Source organism: Brassica napus, chromosome C4 (genome assembly GCF_020379485.1).
Source record: "Brassica napus cultivar Da-Ae chromosome C4, Da-Ae, whole genome shotgun sequence".
Taxonomy (NCBI): Eukaryota; Viridiplantae; Streptophyta; class Magnoliopsida; order Brassicales; family Brassicaceae; genus Brassica; species Brassica napus.
In genome coordinates, this window is record NC_063447.1 from 10,960,483 (window position 1) to 10,976,027 (window position 15,545).

The 15,545-nt window shown below is 35.7% G+C and overlaps 2 protein-coding genes across 2 annotated transcripts; both read right to left on the reverse strand.

Moving 5' to 3' along the window:
• Window positions 1–471: 471 nt before the first annotated feature.
• On the reverse strand, window positions 472–912 carry LOC106433901 (F-box protein At2g35280-like). The gene has a single exon (XM_013874742.1). It carries the CDS (start codon window positions 910–912, stop codon window positions 472–474), a length of 441 nt encoding a protein of 146 aa, XP_013730196.1.
• Window positions 913–12,911: 11,999 nt separating this feature from the next.
• LOC106433889 (WD repeat-containing protein 55) lies at window positions 12,912–15,504 on the reverse strand. The gene is made up of 14 exons (XM_013874730.3): window positions 15,306–15,504; window positions 15,179–15,211; window positions 15,027–15,091; window positions 14,853–14,940; window positions 14,695–14,767; window positions 14,466–14,572; window positions 14,255–14,354; window positions 14,084–14,160; window positions 13,926–13,974; window positions 13,787–13,833; window positions 13,614–13,684; window positions 13,471–13,526; window positions 13,268–13,385; window positions 12,912–13,160 (listed from the first exon to the last, which is right to left on the reverse strand). Exons 1-14 carry the CDS (start codon window positions 15,398–15,400, stop codon window positions 13,093–13,095), a joined length of 1,047 nt encoding a protein of 348 aa, XP_013730184.2. The 5' UTR covers window positions 15,401–15,504; the 3' UTR covers window positions 12,912–13,092.
• Window positions 15,505–15,545: the final 41 nt, after the last annotated feature.

Consider the following 15,545-nt stretch of genomic DNA (forward strand, 5'->3'; position numbering starts at 1 on the left):
ATCAGTATACTTTGTGATTGCAAAGTCTTCCTTCGTCTATATACCTGGATACTATATTGGCGATGTTCACAGTAAAAATACCTATAACTTCCCAAAAACTTCGATGGAGCCAACTAACCATTCTCTGACTCGCCTTGACACCATGCCGGACGACATGTTGTGCCTCATCATCTCAAAAGTCGGTGCTGCGTTGTCCACCGGTTACTGAAACGCCGTGCTTACTTGCAAGAGTCTGAACTTCGGTTTAGATGATCCCTTGATCGCCAAGACCCTCAGCGTCGCCCCTTTGGTGGAGAGGCCTCATCTAGCTAACGGGTATGAAAAAATGATGGAGAGCCTTTTGGCAGCCAACAACCTAGATGCGCATTACGTTAAGGGTATGCGTGAGTACTTTTATTTTGATAATCACTTTTTGGGACTCCATCACCTTCGTCTTGCCTCTAAAGGGGACCACAAATAAGCTAAGTATCTTTACGGTGTTCTTCTCATGGCCTTGGGAATAATCGAGAAGGGCAAAAAGATACTTACGAAGTTGACTGATGGTGATGGCATCATCATTTTTTCATACCCTTTAGAGGCAAGATGAAGGTGATGGAGTCTCAAAAAGTGATTATCAAAATAAAAGTACTCACGCATACCCTTAACGTAATGCGCATCAAGGTTGTTGGCTGCCAAAAGGCTCTCCATCATTTTTTCATACCCATTAGCTAGATAAGGCCTCTCCACCAAAGGGGCGATGCTGAGGGTCTTGGCGATCAAGGGATCATCTAAACCAAAGTTCAGACTCTTGCAAGTAAGCACGGCGTTGCAGTAATCGGTGGACGACGCAGCACCGACTTTTGAGATGATGAGGCGCAACATGTCGTCCGGCATGGTGTCAAGGTGAGTCAGAGAACGGTTAGTTGGCTCCATCGAAGTGTTTGGGAAGTTATAGTGATTTGAGTTTTTTCCTTTTCTTGGTGGTGATTTGGTATGCTTATATAGAAGAGATGACCAGGAAAGAGTGAGGGTTTTTGGTTCACGTAGCTTAAGTGTAACGGATCAGAATTGAATCATCCCACTACGCATTTGAAGAGCTTTTATTGTAAGATAGTAATTTCGCTAACGGATTTCGTATAAGGTGGATCGTCAAGGAGTTGGATCTTTCCGGACATTATTAATAGTTTTAACAATATTGAGTTCTCTAACATGTGCTAAATTGGTAAATATGTGATTAATAGTTTTAACAATATTGAGTTCTCTAACATGTGCCAAATTGGTAAATATGTGGATGATAAATTTGGTGTTTGTTCTTGGGAAATTAGATAGCCAATAATTAAGTTCATAACATTAATTCAATCATTATTATTATTAAAACATGTTTCATTTTGATTAGCACTAATATTTAAATTTTAATCAGTAAAATGATTCATATATGTTATCTTTGCTCTCAGACTTACTAATAAAAATGGTCTGGTTCATTCCCAAACTTCAGTTACATTATCAATTTAAGTACATCTCTATAAGTGTTGGTGAAAAAAAACCACCAAAAAGTTCCTGAAACAGTTACGGTACGAAAAATAACTTAGCTAATTAATTGTTCAAATTATACGTTTTTAACGTCCACCGTAACATGGATCCTTTGAGTATATGTGGTTATCCAGTGAATTCGTAGTTATTCATACAGCAAGCTCACAATGATTATGTTGACTCTAATTGAATGTGATATTGAATATTCTTGATATTTTAGACTGCTTTGGTTGCTTACGATTGAATATTCTATGGACTGTTTTCTATACATCATGTGATATTGAATATTCTTGATACCCATTTGGTGGAATATAGAATGCAGTATATCCCTTATATATTAATTTAGAAACATTACAACATTTTTTTGTAGCCACGTGTCAACAAGATAATGAAATTCAGAATTCTTAGAAAACTGATACTCGCATTTTCCTTAAATAACAGCTAGGAAATTACTTAATATGGTTAACATGTATATGACAATTAATGATTATGAATAATAAATATTTGATAATAATTTTGTATATTCCCTATTTTTTTTGTTTAATTTTATATTATTAAAAATATTAAACAATCACATTAACTATATAATAAAAAGTTATTTTTATATGTTATATTTTGAATCTTTAAAACGACTATAAATTTAAAAATGTTAAATGTCTCACACTAAAATTTTGTGATCAATGGTTTAATTTTTTTTTTGTAATAGCAAGATACAAATGATCATAAATTGTATGAATATGAAATCTCAGTAATAGACATTCATATTATATATTAATATAGTTTAAAATTAAACTATATAACATATAAAATACATAAATATGTTAGTTTATAAATTTGTATTGAAAAAATATTGAAACCTTTAATATTTTGAAATTTGCTTTGAAAAAATCGCACATTAGAAATTTTGTGTTGATCATATGAGTACGAATTCTTAATAATAAATATTTATATTAAAATATACTATATATCTATGTCCATGTCATTGAAATTTAGTTATATACCATATAAAATAATTAAAATGATTGTTTTGATTTATTTACCAAAAAAATATTGTGAATAAACAAGAGGTAATTTTTGATTTATGTGCTTACTCTAATTTAATTATATACATAATGCGTAAATGAACACAAATAAGTAATAAATATATAAAAATTATTTTTATATGTAAATCTCTTTCCGCACAATTGCGTGGATCTTAATCTTGTTATAAAATAAACAAACACAAAAAGTCCGAATACCATAACATTTAGAGGTTGCATCTGCATATAAATAGTAACTATAAAAATGAACAATGTTTGGATATAACATCTAAATGTTGTATTTAGATGCTGCATTTAGTGATGCTTAAAATACAAAAACGAACATGGTCTAAATCTGAACTGAGTCGTATATATGTATCCCGCAAAGATTCTTTTATAACATTAAAATGGCTGTCCATGGTAAGTGTGAACTATTCTATTAGCATCTCTAACTTTTTTCACAAAAGATGTGATTGAGTATTAAATTCCATTTACTAACTAGTAAATACATGGTTATTTTACGGACTTACGATACTACATTAGGTGTCATTTCATAATTTTTAACTCTAATATATTTATTCATAATTTTTTTAAATTATAAGTAATTTTTTGGTTGTTCATGTTGGATTTCATGGTTTAGCACCTGTGCTTTTATTAGCTGGCAAGCAGAAGCAGGAACTTTGAGTGTTCAACTCGAGTGTCAGATATGTGTTGGTATTTTTTTTTTGCTAAAAATATGTGTTGGTAGTTGACGCAGCATGAATAATGAATATTAGTTTTTTTTTATAATAATGTTTGTTCATGGTTTTAACATTTTGCAACACTATAATCTTTATCGATTATAAAATAACGAATACAAATATTGGTCTCTCAGATGTATCATTGTTGTTGAAGAGTTAACATATTACATCTCATTTTAATTATTTTAAAGATTTCATATGCACGAAAGAAAATAAAGTTTTGAGGCTGCCATAAATCACCAAAAATAAATAGGCAATATCAATTGTATAATAACGAAAGGAGATTAGATTTTCTGCTCTCGATTTGTTTACTATTGACTCTTAATAAGTGATTTCATTTTCTAACGCAATAAAATTGTGTTTTCGTTCTCGTCTTTATTTCATCGATATGAGTTTAGTTTTTTTAAAACTTCGTCTATAAATTTAGTGAATTACATAAGTGTCAATTTAAAAAGATGGATATCTGTAAAAATTAGTTCCACTCCAGATACATATATAAGAATCAAAATTTTGAAGAAAATCACTATCAAACTATATTAACAGATTAGTGTTCAAATCTAATATATCAAGCTGTTATAGAATATAAGTGCAGACTCAAAATATAAATTTATGTCTACTATATATTCACCAGTCCGGTCTAAAAATCATCTAATTCTAGAAAAACAAAACAAATTACTTGTACGCTTTTGAAGTTTAGTTACTTAAAGAGTAAATAGATAAAAGTATATATAATAGTTTACCATTTGAGTATATATGTGAACTATATATAAACTAAGAACAATTTGATTTATTAAATGATAAACCAGAAAACTTATAATAAATAGTTCAAATCTCTTATTCTTACAATTAAAATAGCTAGATATTGTATTAGTGAGAAGCAATATTAGACGAATGATCAAATCTCTGATTCTTCGAGCAAAGTCAAAAGGAGGTGATTAAAATCTTGTCATGATATTTCATTAAAAGATTTTTAGGAATAAAAATCAAGACTAAATTATTTAATCTGAACGAAATAATATATATAGTGCTTCCAATATTAAAAATCACTTCGATCTGAAGAAGTGTGTTTCTGGGATTTTCAGAATCAAATAAGATATCATAAACCACATATTTAAAAAATAATTTGTATACATAAAAGTATATACATTAGAGTAATCACATAAATCAAAACCAATACATTTTGTTAATTTACAATCACGTTTTTGGTAAATAAATAAAAACAACCATTTTATTTACTTTATATGGTATAAATTAAACTTTATTGATATTGACATAGATATATAGTATATTTTAATATAAATATTTATTATTGACACTTTCTATTCATATGATTTTTTAACGTTTGTATATTTGCGGTAACAAAGTGTAAACCGTTAATCACAAAACTTTAATTGTGAGATTTTTCAATACAAATTTTAAAATTAAAATATTAAAATCTCAATAATTTTCACTGCAAATTTTAAAATTAACATATTTTTATATTTTTATATAGTATATAATTTATTTCAAATGATATTTATATATATTATATATATATATATATATATAATATGAATATCTATTAATGAGGCTTCATATTCATATAATTTATTAGGGCTGGACATTTTATCTGATACCCAAATCCGCATCTGAATCCGATCCGAAAATCCAAACCGAAGTAGCAAAATACCCGAACGGTTATTGAATTCGATATTCGAACCTAAACATGTAATATCTGAACCCGAACGGGTAATATCCGAACCGGAATGGATATCCGAAGATAACCAAACATAAGTATACTTAACCATATATTTCTAGTTTACTTCTCTCATTTTATTCAAAATATTTATATTAATGATGCACATTGCTCAAAATTAGATAATATACATATAATTATGAACAAAATTATTTGATACTCCCTTAAAATACATATCAAGCTCTTATTTCTTGCGTTAACAAAAGTTGCATCAAAAATTTCAAAATAACAACTAAATTATTGTCTTTCTATTTTTAAAGTTTTATCTTCAAACCTATTAATAGTTTAATCTTTTAAAAATTAGAAAACCAGTTAAACTAAAAATATATTTTAAATACAGAAAACTTAATAAATAAATAATTTATTTATTTTTTCTTCAAAATTAAAATATCTGAACCAAACCCAAATATCCTAACCGAACATAAAATACCTGAACCCCCGAAGTGTAGAAAGACCTAAACGGGTTTTATATTTTCTTACTGAAATACCCGAAAAACCTAAATACCCGATATGAACCCGAATGTGTATTCGAACACCCTACAATATATGATCATTTATATCTTGTTTGAACAAAAAAAGTTAAACCATTGATCACAAAATTTTCAATATGGGACTTTTACCATTTTTAGTAATTTATAGTCTTTTAAAAAAATTTAAAATATAACATATAAGAAAAAATCTAATTTTTTTTTATTATATGCTTAATGTGATTGTTTAATTTATTTTAATAATATAAAATTAAACAAAAAAGAGAAAAAATAAAAAAATTGTTATCAAATATGTATTATTCATAATCAATAATTGATATATTTATATGTTAGCCATATTAGGTAATTCCGTAAATGTTGTTTAAAGAAAGAAAAAATATTCTTTTGTACACTACTAATTAGTTTGATAGTTTGTTTAATAAAAAACATAGTATATGTTTGTATAGACCAACTTATTTTTCTAAAAATTATAAGAATTATTCTCACGATGATACATGGCTACGAAACATATTGTAATTCTCCAGAATTAATATATAGGAGATTCTTAGAAAATTGCACATAAAATTAATGTTAAGAAAAAAATATGCATACATCATATACATGTAAAAAATTTATCATACAGTATTTTATTTATATAACTAAACTATTTGTTACTAGTATAGTTTGGAATAGTTTTATTTTATCTAACAAATAAGAACAAGCCAACCCGGGGAGATGGTGTTTTACAGATGGTTCTTGGAAGGAGAATGAAGTTTTCTCTAGGCAAGGTTGGCTAAGTAATTTAGAAGGCTTTGATGGGTTGTTAGGAGCAAGGAATGTCCGAGCTTGTCTATCCCCTCTACATGCGGAGATAGAAGCACTACTTTGGGCAATGAAATGTATGAAAAATTTACGCCAGTTTCAGGTTACATTTGCAACGGATTGTTCTCAGTTGGTGAAGATGGTTTCGGAACCAGAAGAATGGCCCACATTTGCAAGTTATTTGGAAGATATTAAGTCCCTGAAAGAGGTTTTCACACGTTCGGAGATTATCTATGTACCAAGGACGCAAAATTCAAGAGCGGATAGCCTAGCACGCAGTGCCAGAAAACAACTGTCGTTTGTCGTTCACATGGATCAAAATCTACCGGAGTGGTTCACAGAGTCAGTATGAGTCAGTATTTGATGACAAAAAAAAAAAGACCAAGCCAACCCAAATTATTACGTTTCACAAACCAGAACAAGACAACCACGTAATAAATGTTAGGAAATATGCGGTCAAATTTTGCGGTAAACCAGAATTTATGGGAGCGGGAAAACACACACACAATTGTTAACGGAGTTCGGTCAATCTTGCCTACGTCTCCGGACCTGCTACAGATATTTTATTATCAACCCGGGAAATTTTTACAAGCTCTGAACTCACACCCGACCCCAAATACACTCAAGAAATTACACTTAATTTCTTATAGAGAAAGATTTTTTCAAAAGAAAGATTTTTTTTTTCTCTCTTGCTCACTCTCTTCTTCTCTTGTTTTTCTCTTTGTTTTGGGATGGATTTCTTCTTCTCCTTCTGTGGTTATTTATAGGAGATTATGAGGAGTTGGTGAAACTTCTTGTTGCACCTATCAAAAACACAAAAGAAATGTGTTGTTGAATTAATCAACAAACATGTTCTTGATACAAATTTTTGTTGTACCTACCAAAAACATGTTCTTTACAATCTCCCACTTGAAGACTGGTTTTAATCTGTCTTCACACCTTGATTAATGTAGCAGGTCTTCCCAGCTTGTTACTCCAACAAGCCTACTGAGGTTGCACACAACCTCATCTTGTCATACGGCACGACCTTCGTCAACATGTCTGCTGGATTCTTGCTTCCTGGGATCTTCTCAAGCACCAACATTTCATCTTCCAACGCTGATCTGATGAAATGATACCGACGATGTATGTGCTTCGTCCGAGCATGGTAAACCGGATTCTTTGCCAAATCGATGGCACTTTTACTGTCACAGTACAACACACCTTTCCCTTGGTCATGGCCTAGCTCTTCTAGAAAAGACTGTAGTCATATCATCTCTTTTGTTGCCTCCGTTACAGCAACATACTCAGCTTCACAGCTTGATAGAGATACAATTTTCTGCAACTTTGAAACCCAACAAATTGCAGTACCGCCAAAGGTGTAGACATACCCGGTTGTGCTCTTCGTGCTGTTAATGTCACCTCCATTGTCAGCATCAACATATCCCTGCAATCTCATCTTAGACTTCGTGAAACATAGCGATAAACTTGGATTTCCTTTTAGATATCTGAAAATCCACTTAACGGCTTCCCAATGTTCCTTCCCTGGATTGCTCATAAATCTGCTAACGACTCCCACTACATGTGCAATGTCTTGTACATATCATCGCGTACATCAGGCTTCCTATAGCAGAAGCATATGGAACTTTATCCATACATTCCATCTCGTCTTCCGTCTTTGGAGACTGTTCTCTGGATAACCGAAAGTGACTTGCCAGGGGAGTACTAACTGGCTTCGCGTCATCAATGTTAAACCTCTTGAGGATTTTCTTCACATACTCCTCTTGTGATAGCTTAAGAACTTCCTTGCTCCTACTGATTCTCATCCCTAGAATCTGTCTTGCTTCTCCAAGGTCTTTCATCGCAAACTCTTCTGAGAGTTTCGTCTTCAAGCTATTGATCTCGTGCAAGTCTGCTCCTACTATCAGCATGTCATCGACATATAGGAGCAATATCAAGTAGGACTCTTCAAGCGTCTTGAAGTAACAACAGTGGTCAGCTTCACACCTCAAGAAACCAACGCCTTTAATAAAGTTGCCGAACCGTTTATACCACTGTCTTGGACCTTGTTTTAAGCCGTACAAACTCCTTTTCAGCTTGCAAACAAGGCTTTCCTTCCCTTTGATCTCAAAGCCTTCGGGTTGCTTCATATAAATTTTCTCATCCAAATCACCGTGAAGAAATGCCGTCTTCACATCCATCTGTTGAAGATGCAGATCTTCTTGTGCTACCAGCCCAAGAACCGTTCTAATGGTCACCATCTTGACTACAGGAGAGAAGATTTCGGTGTAGTCAACGCCTTCTTTTTGTTGGAATCCCTTCACAACAAGCCTCGCTTTATAGCGCTTACTCCCATCAGGTTCTTCTTTTATTCGGTAGACCCACTTGTTATGCAATGCCTTTTTCTCCTTAGGCAAATCTGCTAACTCCCACGTGTGATTGGATAACAACGAGTCCATCTCGTCGTTCATTGCAAGCTCCCACTTGATCGACTCATCAACTTGCATAGTTTCCTCATAACATTCAGGCTCGCCTCTGTCTGTGAGCAGAATGTAGTTGAGCGATGGAGAGAATCTTACTGGCTTTCTGATGATTTTGCTTGACCGTCGTAACTCCGTGACTGGTGTATATGGGACCACTTCAGAATCATCACTTTCTTCAGCCTCACCACTCTCGTCTTGAGAGATTTCTTCTTCTGCTGTTGCGGTATCATGTGGCAACTCCGGTGTCAGGATATCTTCTAAGTCAACTGCTCCAGGCTCTTTCTTCTCCGAGCCTTCTCTTAGCTTATCCTTGTACAACGCTTCTTCGTTGAACACAATATTCTTGCTGCGGATGATCTTCCGATTTTCATCATCCCAAAACCGGTAACCAAACTCCGCGTTACGATAACCAATGAAGTAACACTTCTTAGACTTCGAGTCATGTTTACTTCTTGCAGCATCATCAATATGAACATAAGCTAAGCATCCGAACACCTTTAGATAAGAAAGATTTACTTTCTTTCCGCTCCAAACTTCTTAAGGGATCTTAAATCCCAACGGTACAGACGGTCCTCTGTTTATTAAGAAGGCTGCGGTATTGATTGCATCTGCCCAAAACGTCTTTGGCAATCCACAGTGTAATCTCATGCTCCTTGCACGCTCATTCAAGGTTCGGTTCATCCTTTCCGCTATTCCATTTTGTTGAGGCGTTCCAGGAATAGTCTTCTCCATCTTGATCCCATTATCAGCGCAATATCTCTTGAATTCGTCGCTGATGTACTCTCCACCATTATCAGACCTTAAAAACTTCAACTTGAGATTCGTCTCAATCTCAACCATGGCTTTCCATATTTTAAAAACCGAAAACACTTCATGCTTGTTCTTCATGAAGTAAACCCACACCTTTCTTGTGGAGTCGTCGATAAAGGTCACATAGTAGTATGAACCTCCCAACGATACAACAGGAGCGGGTCACCACACGTCAGTGTGCACCAGCTCTAACTTCTCAAATTTTGGCTCTCTTCCTCCTTTAGAGAAACTAACTCGTTTCTGCTTCCCAAGGATGCAGCTTTCACACATCTGATGATCCACCGTCTTCAGATCCGGAAGAGCGCCATTTTCCACCATGAGTTTCATCCCTTTCTCACTCATGTGTCCCAACCTACAATGCCACAACTTGGTCTGTTTGGCATTCTCGACAACAGCAACAGTGTCTTGATAACTCGTCGTCATATAAAGAGTGCCTCTTTTATGACCTCTAGCCACCACCATGGAACCTTTCTTGACTCTCCAGGCTCCACCACCAAAATTAACATCGTGCCCCGCATCATCAAGTTGACCTACTGAGATCAGATTTCGCATCAACTTTGGCACATGTCTGACCTTCGTAATCTTCCACACACGTCCGTCTGACATCTTCAGGTTGATATCTCCAATACCAACTATGTCCAAAGGTAATCCATCAGCAAGATATACCTTTCCGTAATTTCCCGCAACATAATTTTCCATGATGTTATGGTGCGGTGTGGTGTGGAACGACGCTCCTGAGTCAAGCACCCATGAATCGACTGGGCTATCGACATAGGAGATTGACGCTTTGGTGATATTTGCAGTTGCATCACGAGCTTCAATTTTCCTCGGGGAATCAACAGACACTACCAATGCATCAGTGATTTCACGTGTCACTACATTGGCTCCGCCTCTAATGTTGTCTTCCTTCTTCGGTGGTGCTCGGTAATTCTTCTTGATGTGACCTGTCTTTCCACAATTCCAGCACTCTGCAGGCTGTCTGAATTTGGATTGACCCCGTCCATTCCCTGACTTCGATCTGCCATTACTCCGGTTATTTCTATCTGGGTTTCTCCCTCTGTTTTCCACGTTGAAAGCAGAGCTCGTTGATGCCTCCCCAGAGTCTATCCTTCGAACTTCCTCAGCAAGGATACGATCTCTAACATCATTGAATTTGAGCTTTTGAGTACCCACAGAATTACTAACCGCAGCTCTCATTGGCTCCCAACTATTTGGCAGAGATGCCAACAAAATCAGTGCTCGCACTTCATCATCAAACTCGATTTCAACCGATGACAGTTGGTTGACAATCGTGTTGAACTCGTTCACATGTGCGGCAACCAGGCCACCTTCTTCCATCTTCAAATGAAATAGTTTCTTCATGAGAAACACCTTATTGTTTGCCGAAGGTTTCTCATACATATCAGAGAGAACTTTCATGAGCCCTTTTGTGGTCTTCTCCTTCGCAACGTTGTGAGCAACGTTTTTCGACAGTGTTAACCTTATAACACCCAGAACTTGTCTGTCAAGGAGCTCCCACTCATCCTGATCCATCTTCTCAGGCTTCTTGCTCAGCGGTTGATGAAGCTTCTTTCCATACAGATAATCTTCAATTTGCATTCTCCAAAATGCATAATCTGTACCGTCAAATTTCCCGATACTGTGCGCCGAACCGTCTTCGCCTCCCATCGTTTCTGGAACCACCGCGTATTAGAACACCTACGTCGACAAACCGATGTTACCGACAAAAATTCACTATTCACGAATTACTGTTCATGTGAATAGTAACTCCGCAAAGTTTTTTGACCGATCACCGTAACTCAAGCTCTGATACCTGAAAGAGGGATAAGACAAGGAGATCCTCTTTTCCCTTTCTTATTGATCCTCTGCGCTGAAGCGTTGGTTCATGTTCTGAATGCGTCTGAAGCAAAAGGGAAGCAAAAGCGTTGGTTCATGTTCTGAATGCGTCTGCGCTGAAGCGTTGGTTCATGTTCTCCACACAAAGGAAGGACGCGAGCCCAAACCACATTCCAGGAAGTTGCCTCTTCTGAAGTATTTACCTTTAAGTACTTTGGCCACCAATGAGTCTGGATTGTTCCAGATTCTCCATGCTTGTTTCCCTAGTAGAGCTTGATTAAACTTGCCAATATCATGGAAGCCAAGACCTCCTTGCTCCTTAGGTTTACATAGTTTTTGCCACGCTACCCATGGAATCTTTCTTTTCTTATCTCCACTGCTTTCATGTTCACTGAAAGTTGGTGCTGCCATATATCAAAAGCCAACTTCAAAATGAATGTTACAACAAACGACCTCAAAAATGATCCAGCTCTCTACAAGGTAGAGTGGCTTCAAACCTTAACTCAATTCACTTGTAAAGTAGTGTAACCTGATGCTCACATGTTTGATTTACTGTTTTTAGGAATGTTCCACTTGAGGCATGTATGCAAAAAGGGACAGAGGATTCATCCAAGCGAGGAGCAGCGTGGCCAGAAAGGCTTGAGACTGTGCTTTGAAGGTTAGATTCACAATAAGGTGTTTATGGAAAACCTGCACCAGCGAATTTCACAACAGACCAAGAGAAGTGGAAGACTATTGTCTCAAAGTCACACCTTGATGGCATGGGAATCGACGTGATGGACATGACTGCAATCTGTGGAGGATTTGCTGCTGTTTTTTGCTTACATTGATTTTGTAGTTTCTTGACGTGTTTATCACCTCTCATGTGGTCAAGGGTTCATAAGATGATGCATTTAAACAAAAGAGAATTATGGAGGTGTGAACTCACTTTGAAGGTTTAAACCTCCATAATTAACTTTTGTTTAAAAACATCATCTTATGAATCTTTGATCGCATAAGGGGTGTGATAAACAAGTTATGAAAGTTTCCAACATGAGATTTTGCCTATCAAACTGCTTCAAGTTCATTCTGGAGGTTTTTCAACTCATGAGATGACTTTCCAACACTTTTGTACTTCATGATCTCATCTCATGTGATGAATAGAAAACCATGTTCTTCTTTTGCGTTCCATGTTCTCTTATGATGATCCACTTCAGCCAAATTACAATAGGGGAGGTTGAGAAAATTGTGAAATCCATGAAATGGGAGGTAAAAACTACACAGTCTAAAAGACAATGAAGACTTGCTTTCAATTAACAAGTCGTGGTGGCGTCCTACACAAACTGAGACGATCAAATCGGCCATAGCTTAAAGACAAGCCAGGAAACACATCACACTTGAGTATAGTTTCATTCATGTTTGGTTTTCTTCCAGGCCTTCACAAGGCTCTTGCTTATCAAATTTAATTATTAGTTTATTACTTGTATTCCTTTGCGCTGAAAAAGTTGCATACGTAAACTCTTGAACACAAGTTCTTTTGAAATCATTTGCCTCTTTCGAATCTTGTATGTCTGAATACAGTAAAGGTCACATGTTTGATTGGTAATGTGATTAAATAATCACAATATGGTAAAACATTAAGAAAAGATAATGTCGGTCAACAAAACTGTCAGAATCACAAAACATAGCTCAAGTATGAATCTGAAACAAAAGCTACATGTCTGCGAAGAAAGCTCTGTTGTCCACTGGATTTGCTTTGCTTTTTGTTTTCCTCTTGCTACCTGTACAAGCGAAAGAAAACATCGAGATGAAATCATAATCAAGGAGGTACATTGCCAAGAAAATGTTTCTAAATGTTCCAGAGAGTTGTGCAGGTTTCTCTTTATACCTTTGGAAGGCTTAGGATCATTGTCAAGGTCCATCCCGTCGTTGTCGCTGTCACTGTCTTCTGCAGCTCCCGATGCGTTTCCATTAGAACCTTCTATAATCTCTTCTAGGTCCCACAGCTTCATAACCATGAACAGCAACAAAATAAATCAGGGATATATTTGTGTAACTTGTTTTTTAAAGAGAAGGGATGATAGATGATACCTTGAGCATACTGTCATGAGCAGTGCTACCAAGAAACTTGTTATCATGCGAGAGAGCTACAAGAGACATTTGACACCAAATAGTTAGAAACACTCAGTCTACACAAACTGTTATCTTTAAGAACAGAGGGAACTGCAACATACCGAGATCTTCGATAGGGAACTCGTGAGACCCAATTGGCTGTATGATTCTATTGGGAAGTATTCCAACGAGGCTGGAGAAAAAAAAATGCAAATAAAGTTTGATTAAAACAAGCAGTGGAGATAAACAGTAAAGAAGGCTTTTATGATGGAAGAAGAGTGTTTCTTCTCGTTACCTAATTATTCCATTATCACACCCAGTGATAAGTCTGTCCTCATCAAGCTACAACATAAATCAACAAGACTTCCCTTAGTCACCAGCCTACTAATGTTATCGTAACCATATGGTTGAGAAAGAAAATAATTTCGTCTTACCTTTAATAGGACATCAACTGAATTTGGAGATAGATCAACAAACCGATCGCTGTAGATAGCAAAAAAAAAAGGTTTCAGATAGTTAAGTCTTAACACATTATAGATCCAATGCCTTAGAACCAGTAACATAGTTAGTGTTAGAGATTTATATGGCTCACCTACAATCTTTGAAAAATCCCCATGAATACAACATGAGAATACCATTTTGAGTTCCACAGATAGCTTTACGGCCATTCTGAAATCAATCAGGTAAGAGGGAAACAATAACACACATTAGGAAAGTAGCAACAATGTGGAGACAGAAGAGCTTGAGACGACAGAATCTTTACCTTCATTATAACAACAGAAAGCAGTTCGTCTTCAGAAAACTCGGACTGAGCTTGGACTTTGCTCGTTCTGAGATTACATACAGATAGTGTCCCATCTCCACTAAACAGCATCAAAGAAACAAAAGAAAAGGATGGATAAGCGGAAAAGTCTTCTATGAAAATTCTAAAAGCACTATCTTCATTGAATCAGATGAATACAAAAAATCCAAACCTTGTTGCCACTAGCTTCATAGAATCAGATGCAAAGGTCATGTCAGAAATGTAATCCTCGTGTACATTAAACTCGTGAGAGCAAGACCGCTGCCTCGTATCCCATATCTGAGAAGATGAACACACACATTATTATCATAAAAAACAAGACCAAAGGAGCAGCATTAGAGTAAGTTGTATCACAGTTGCGTTAATGATTAAAGACGAAAGAGAGAATCTTTTGAACAGACCTTAACACAGCCTTTATCATCCCCTGAAGCGATGGTTGTCTCAGTAACAGTTATCAAAGTATTAACAGCATCTCTACAAGACCAATGCGGAAACATTCACAGTCACTAAAAGATCATTATATAACCAAAAAGTGTATCAAAGGGAATTAGAATTTTACTCATGAGCATTCTCAAGACGTGCAACACTAGCACCAGTCTCCACATCAGTAGCTAGAATAGAGCAATCAGCTGAAGCCGTGACGATTCCTAATAAACCCAAAGAAAAACATACAACTTAAAAGTTGTTCAGACATGAGCTCAAATTAGTGTTCTAAAAGCTAAAAGGAACAAACTTTGGCCATCGTCAATGAACCGAACAGCTCTGCAAGACTCCTTATGAGCACGAACTTTACGCTCCCTAACACACACAAAAAAAAAAACGATTTTTAAACGACCCACAAGAAAAAGACACAAACTTTAGAGATTTAAAAGATTGTTTTAGTACCTGACAAGTGAAGACTCTGTGTCGTAACGGTATCTGCAAGAAAAAAAAGAAAGAAACAGAGTAGGAGGTTAACATGATTGGTGCTTGTTTGTGGAATTGAAAGAGAAGGGTGGCTTTCGAGAGTTACAGATGCAATTGTCCATCGATGAGACCAGCAGCTACTAGCTTCTTCGATGGGTGGAAGTCTATACCGAACGCGTTTGCTCCCAAATCGATCTCCATCTCCACTCGAATGTGTCGAGAGAAGTCACCAAAAGAAGCCGTCGTGTCGATTTCGAGTAGGGTTTATTTAGGGCTTTTCTTTTTTGTTTTATTAAATATTATTTTTTCTAAAAATTTAGAGAAAAAAAAGGAATAAAACGAAACG

Bases quoted from the DNA above. Each gene is read 5' to 3' on its own strand.
- LOC106433889 (XM_013874730.3), bottom strand. From the start codon at position 15,400: ATGGAGATCGATTTGGGAGCAAACGCGTTCGGTATAGACTTCCACCCA. The intron at 14,768-14,852 runs GTAAAATTCTAA...TTGGTCTTGTAG, and splicing joins CGTCTTGAGAATGCTCATGA to AGATGCTGTTAATACTTTGA. The intron at 13,527-13,613 runs GTATGTTGCAGT...TGTCTCTTGTAG, and splicing joins GTTCCCTATCGAAGATCTCG to CTCTCTCGCATGATAACAAG.
- LOC106433901 (XM_013874742.1), bottom strand. From the start codon at position 912: ATGGAGCCAACTAACCGTTCTCTGACTCACCTTGACACCATGCCGGAC.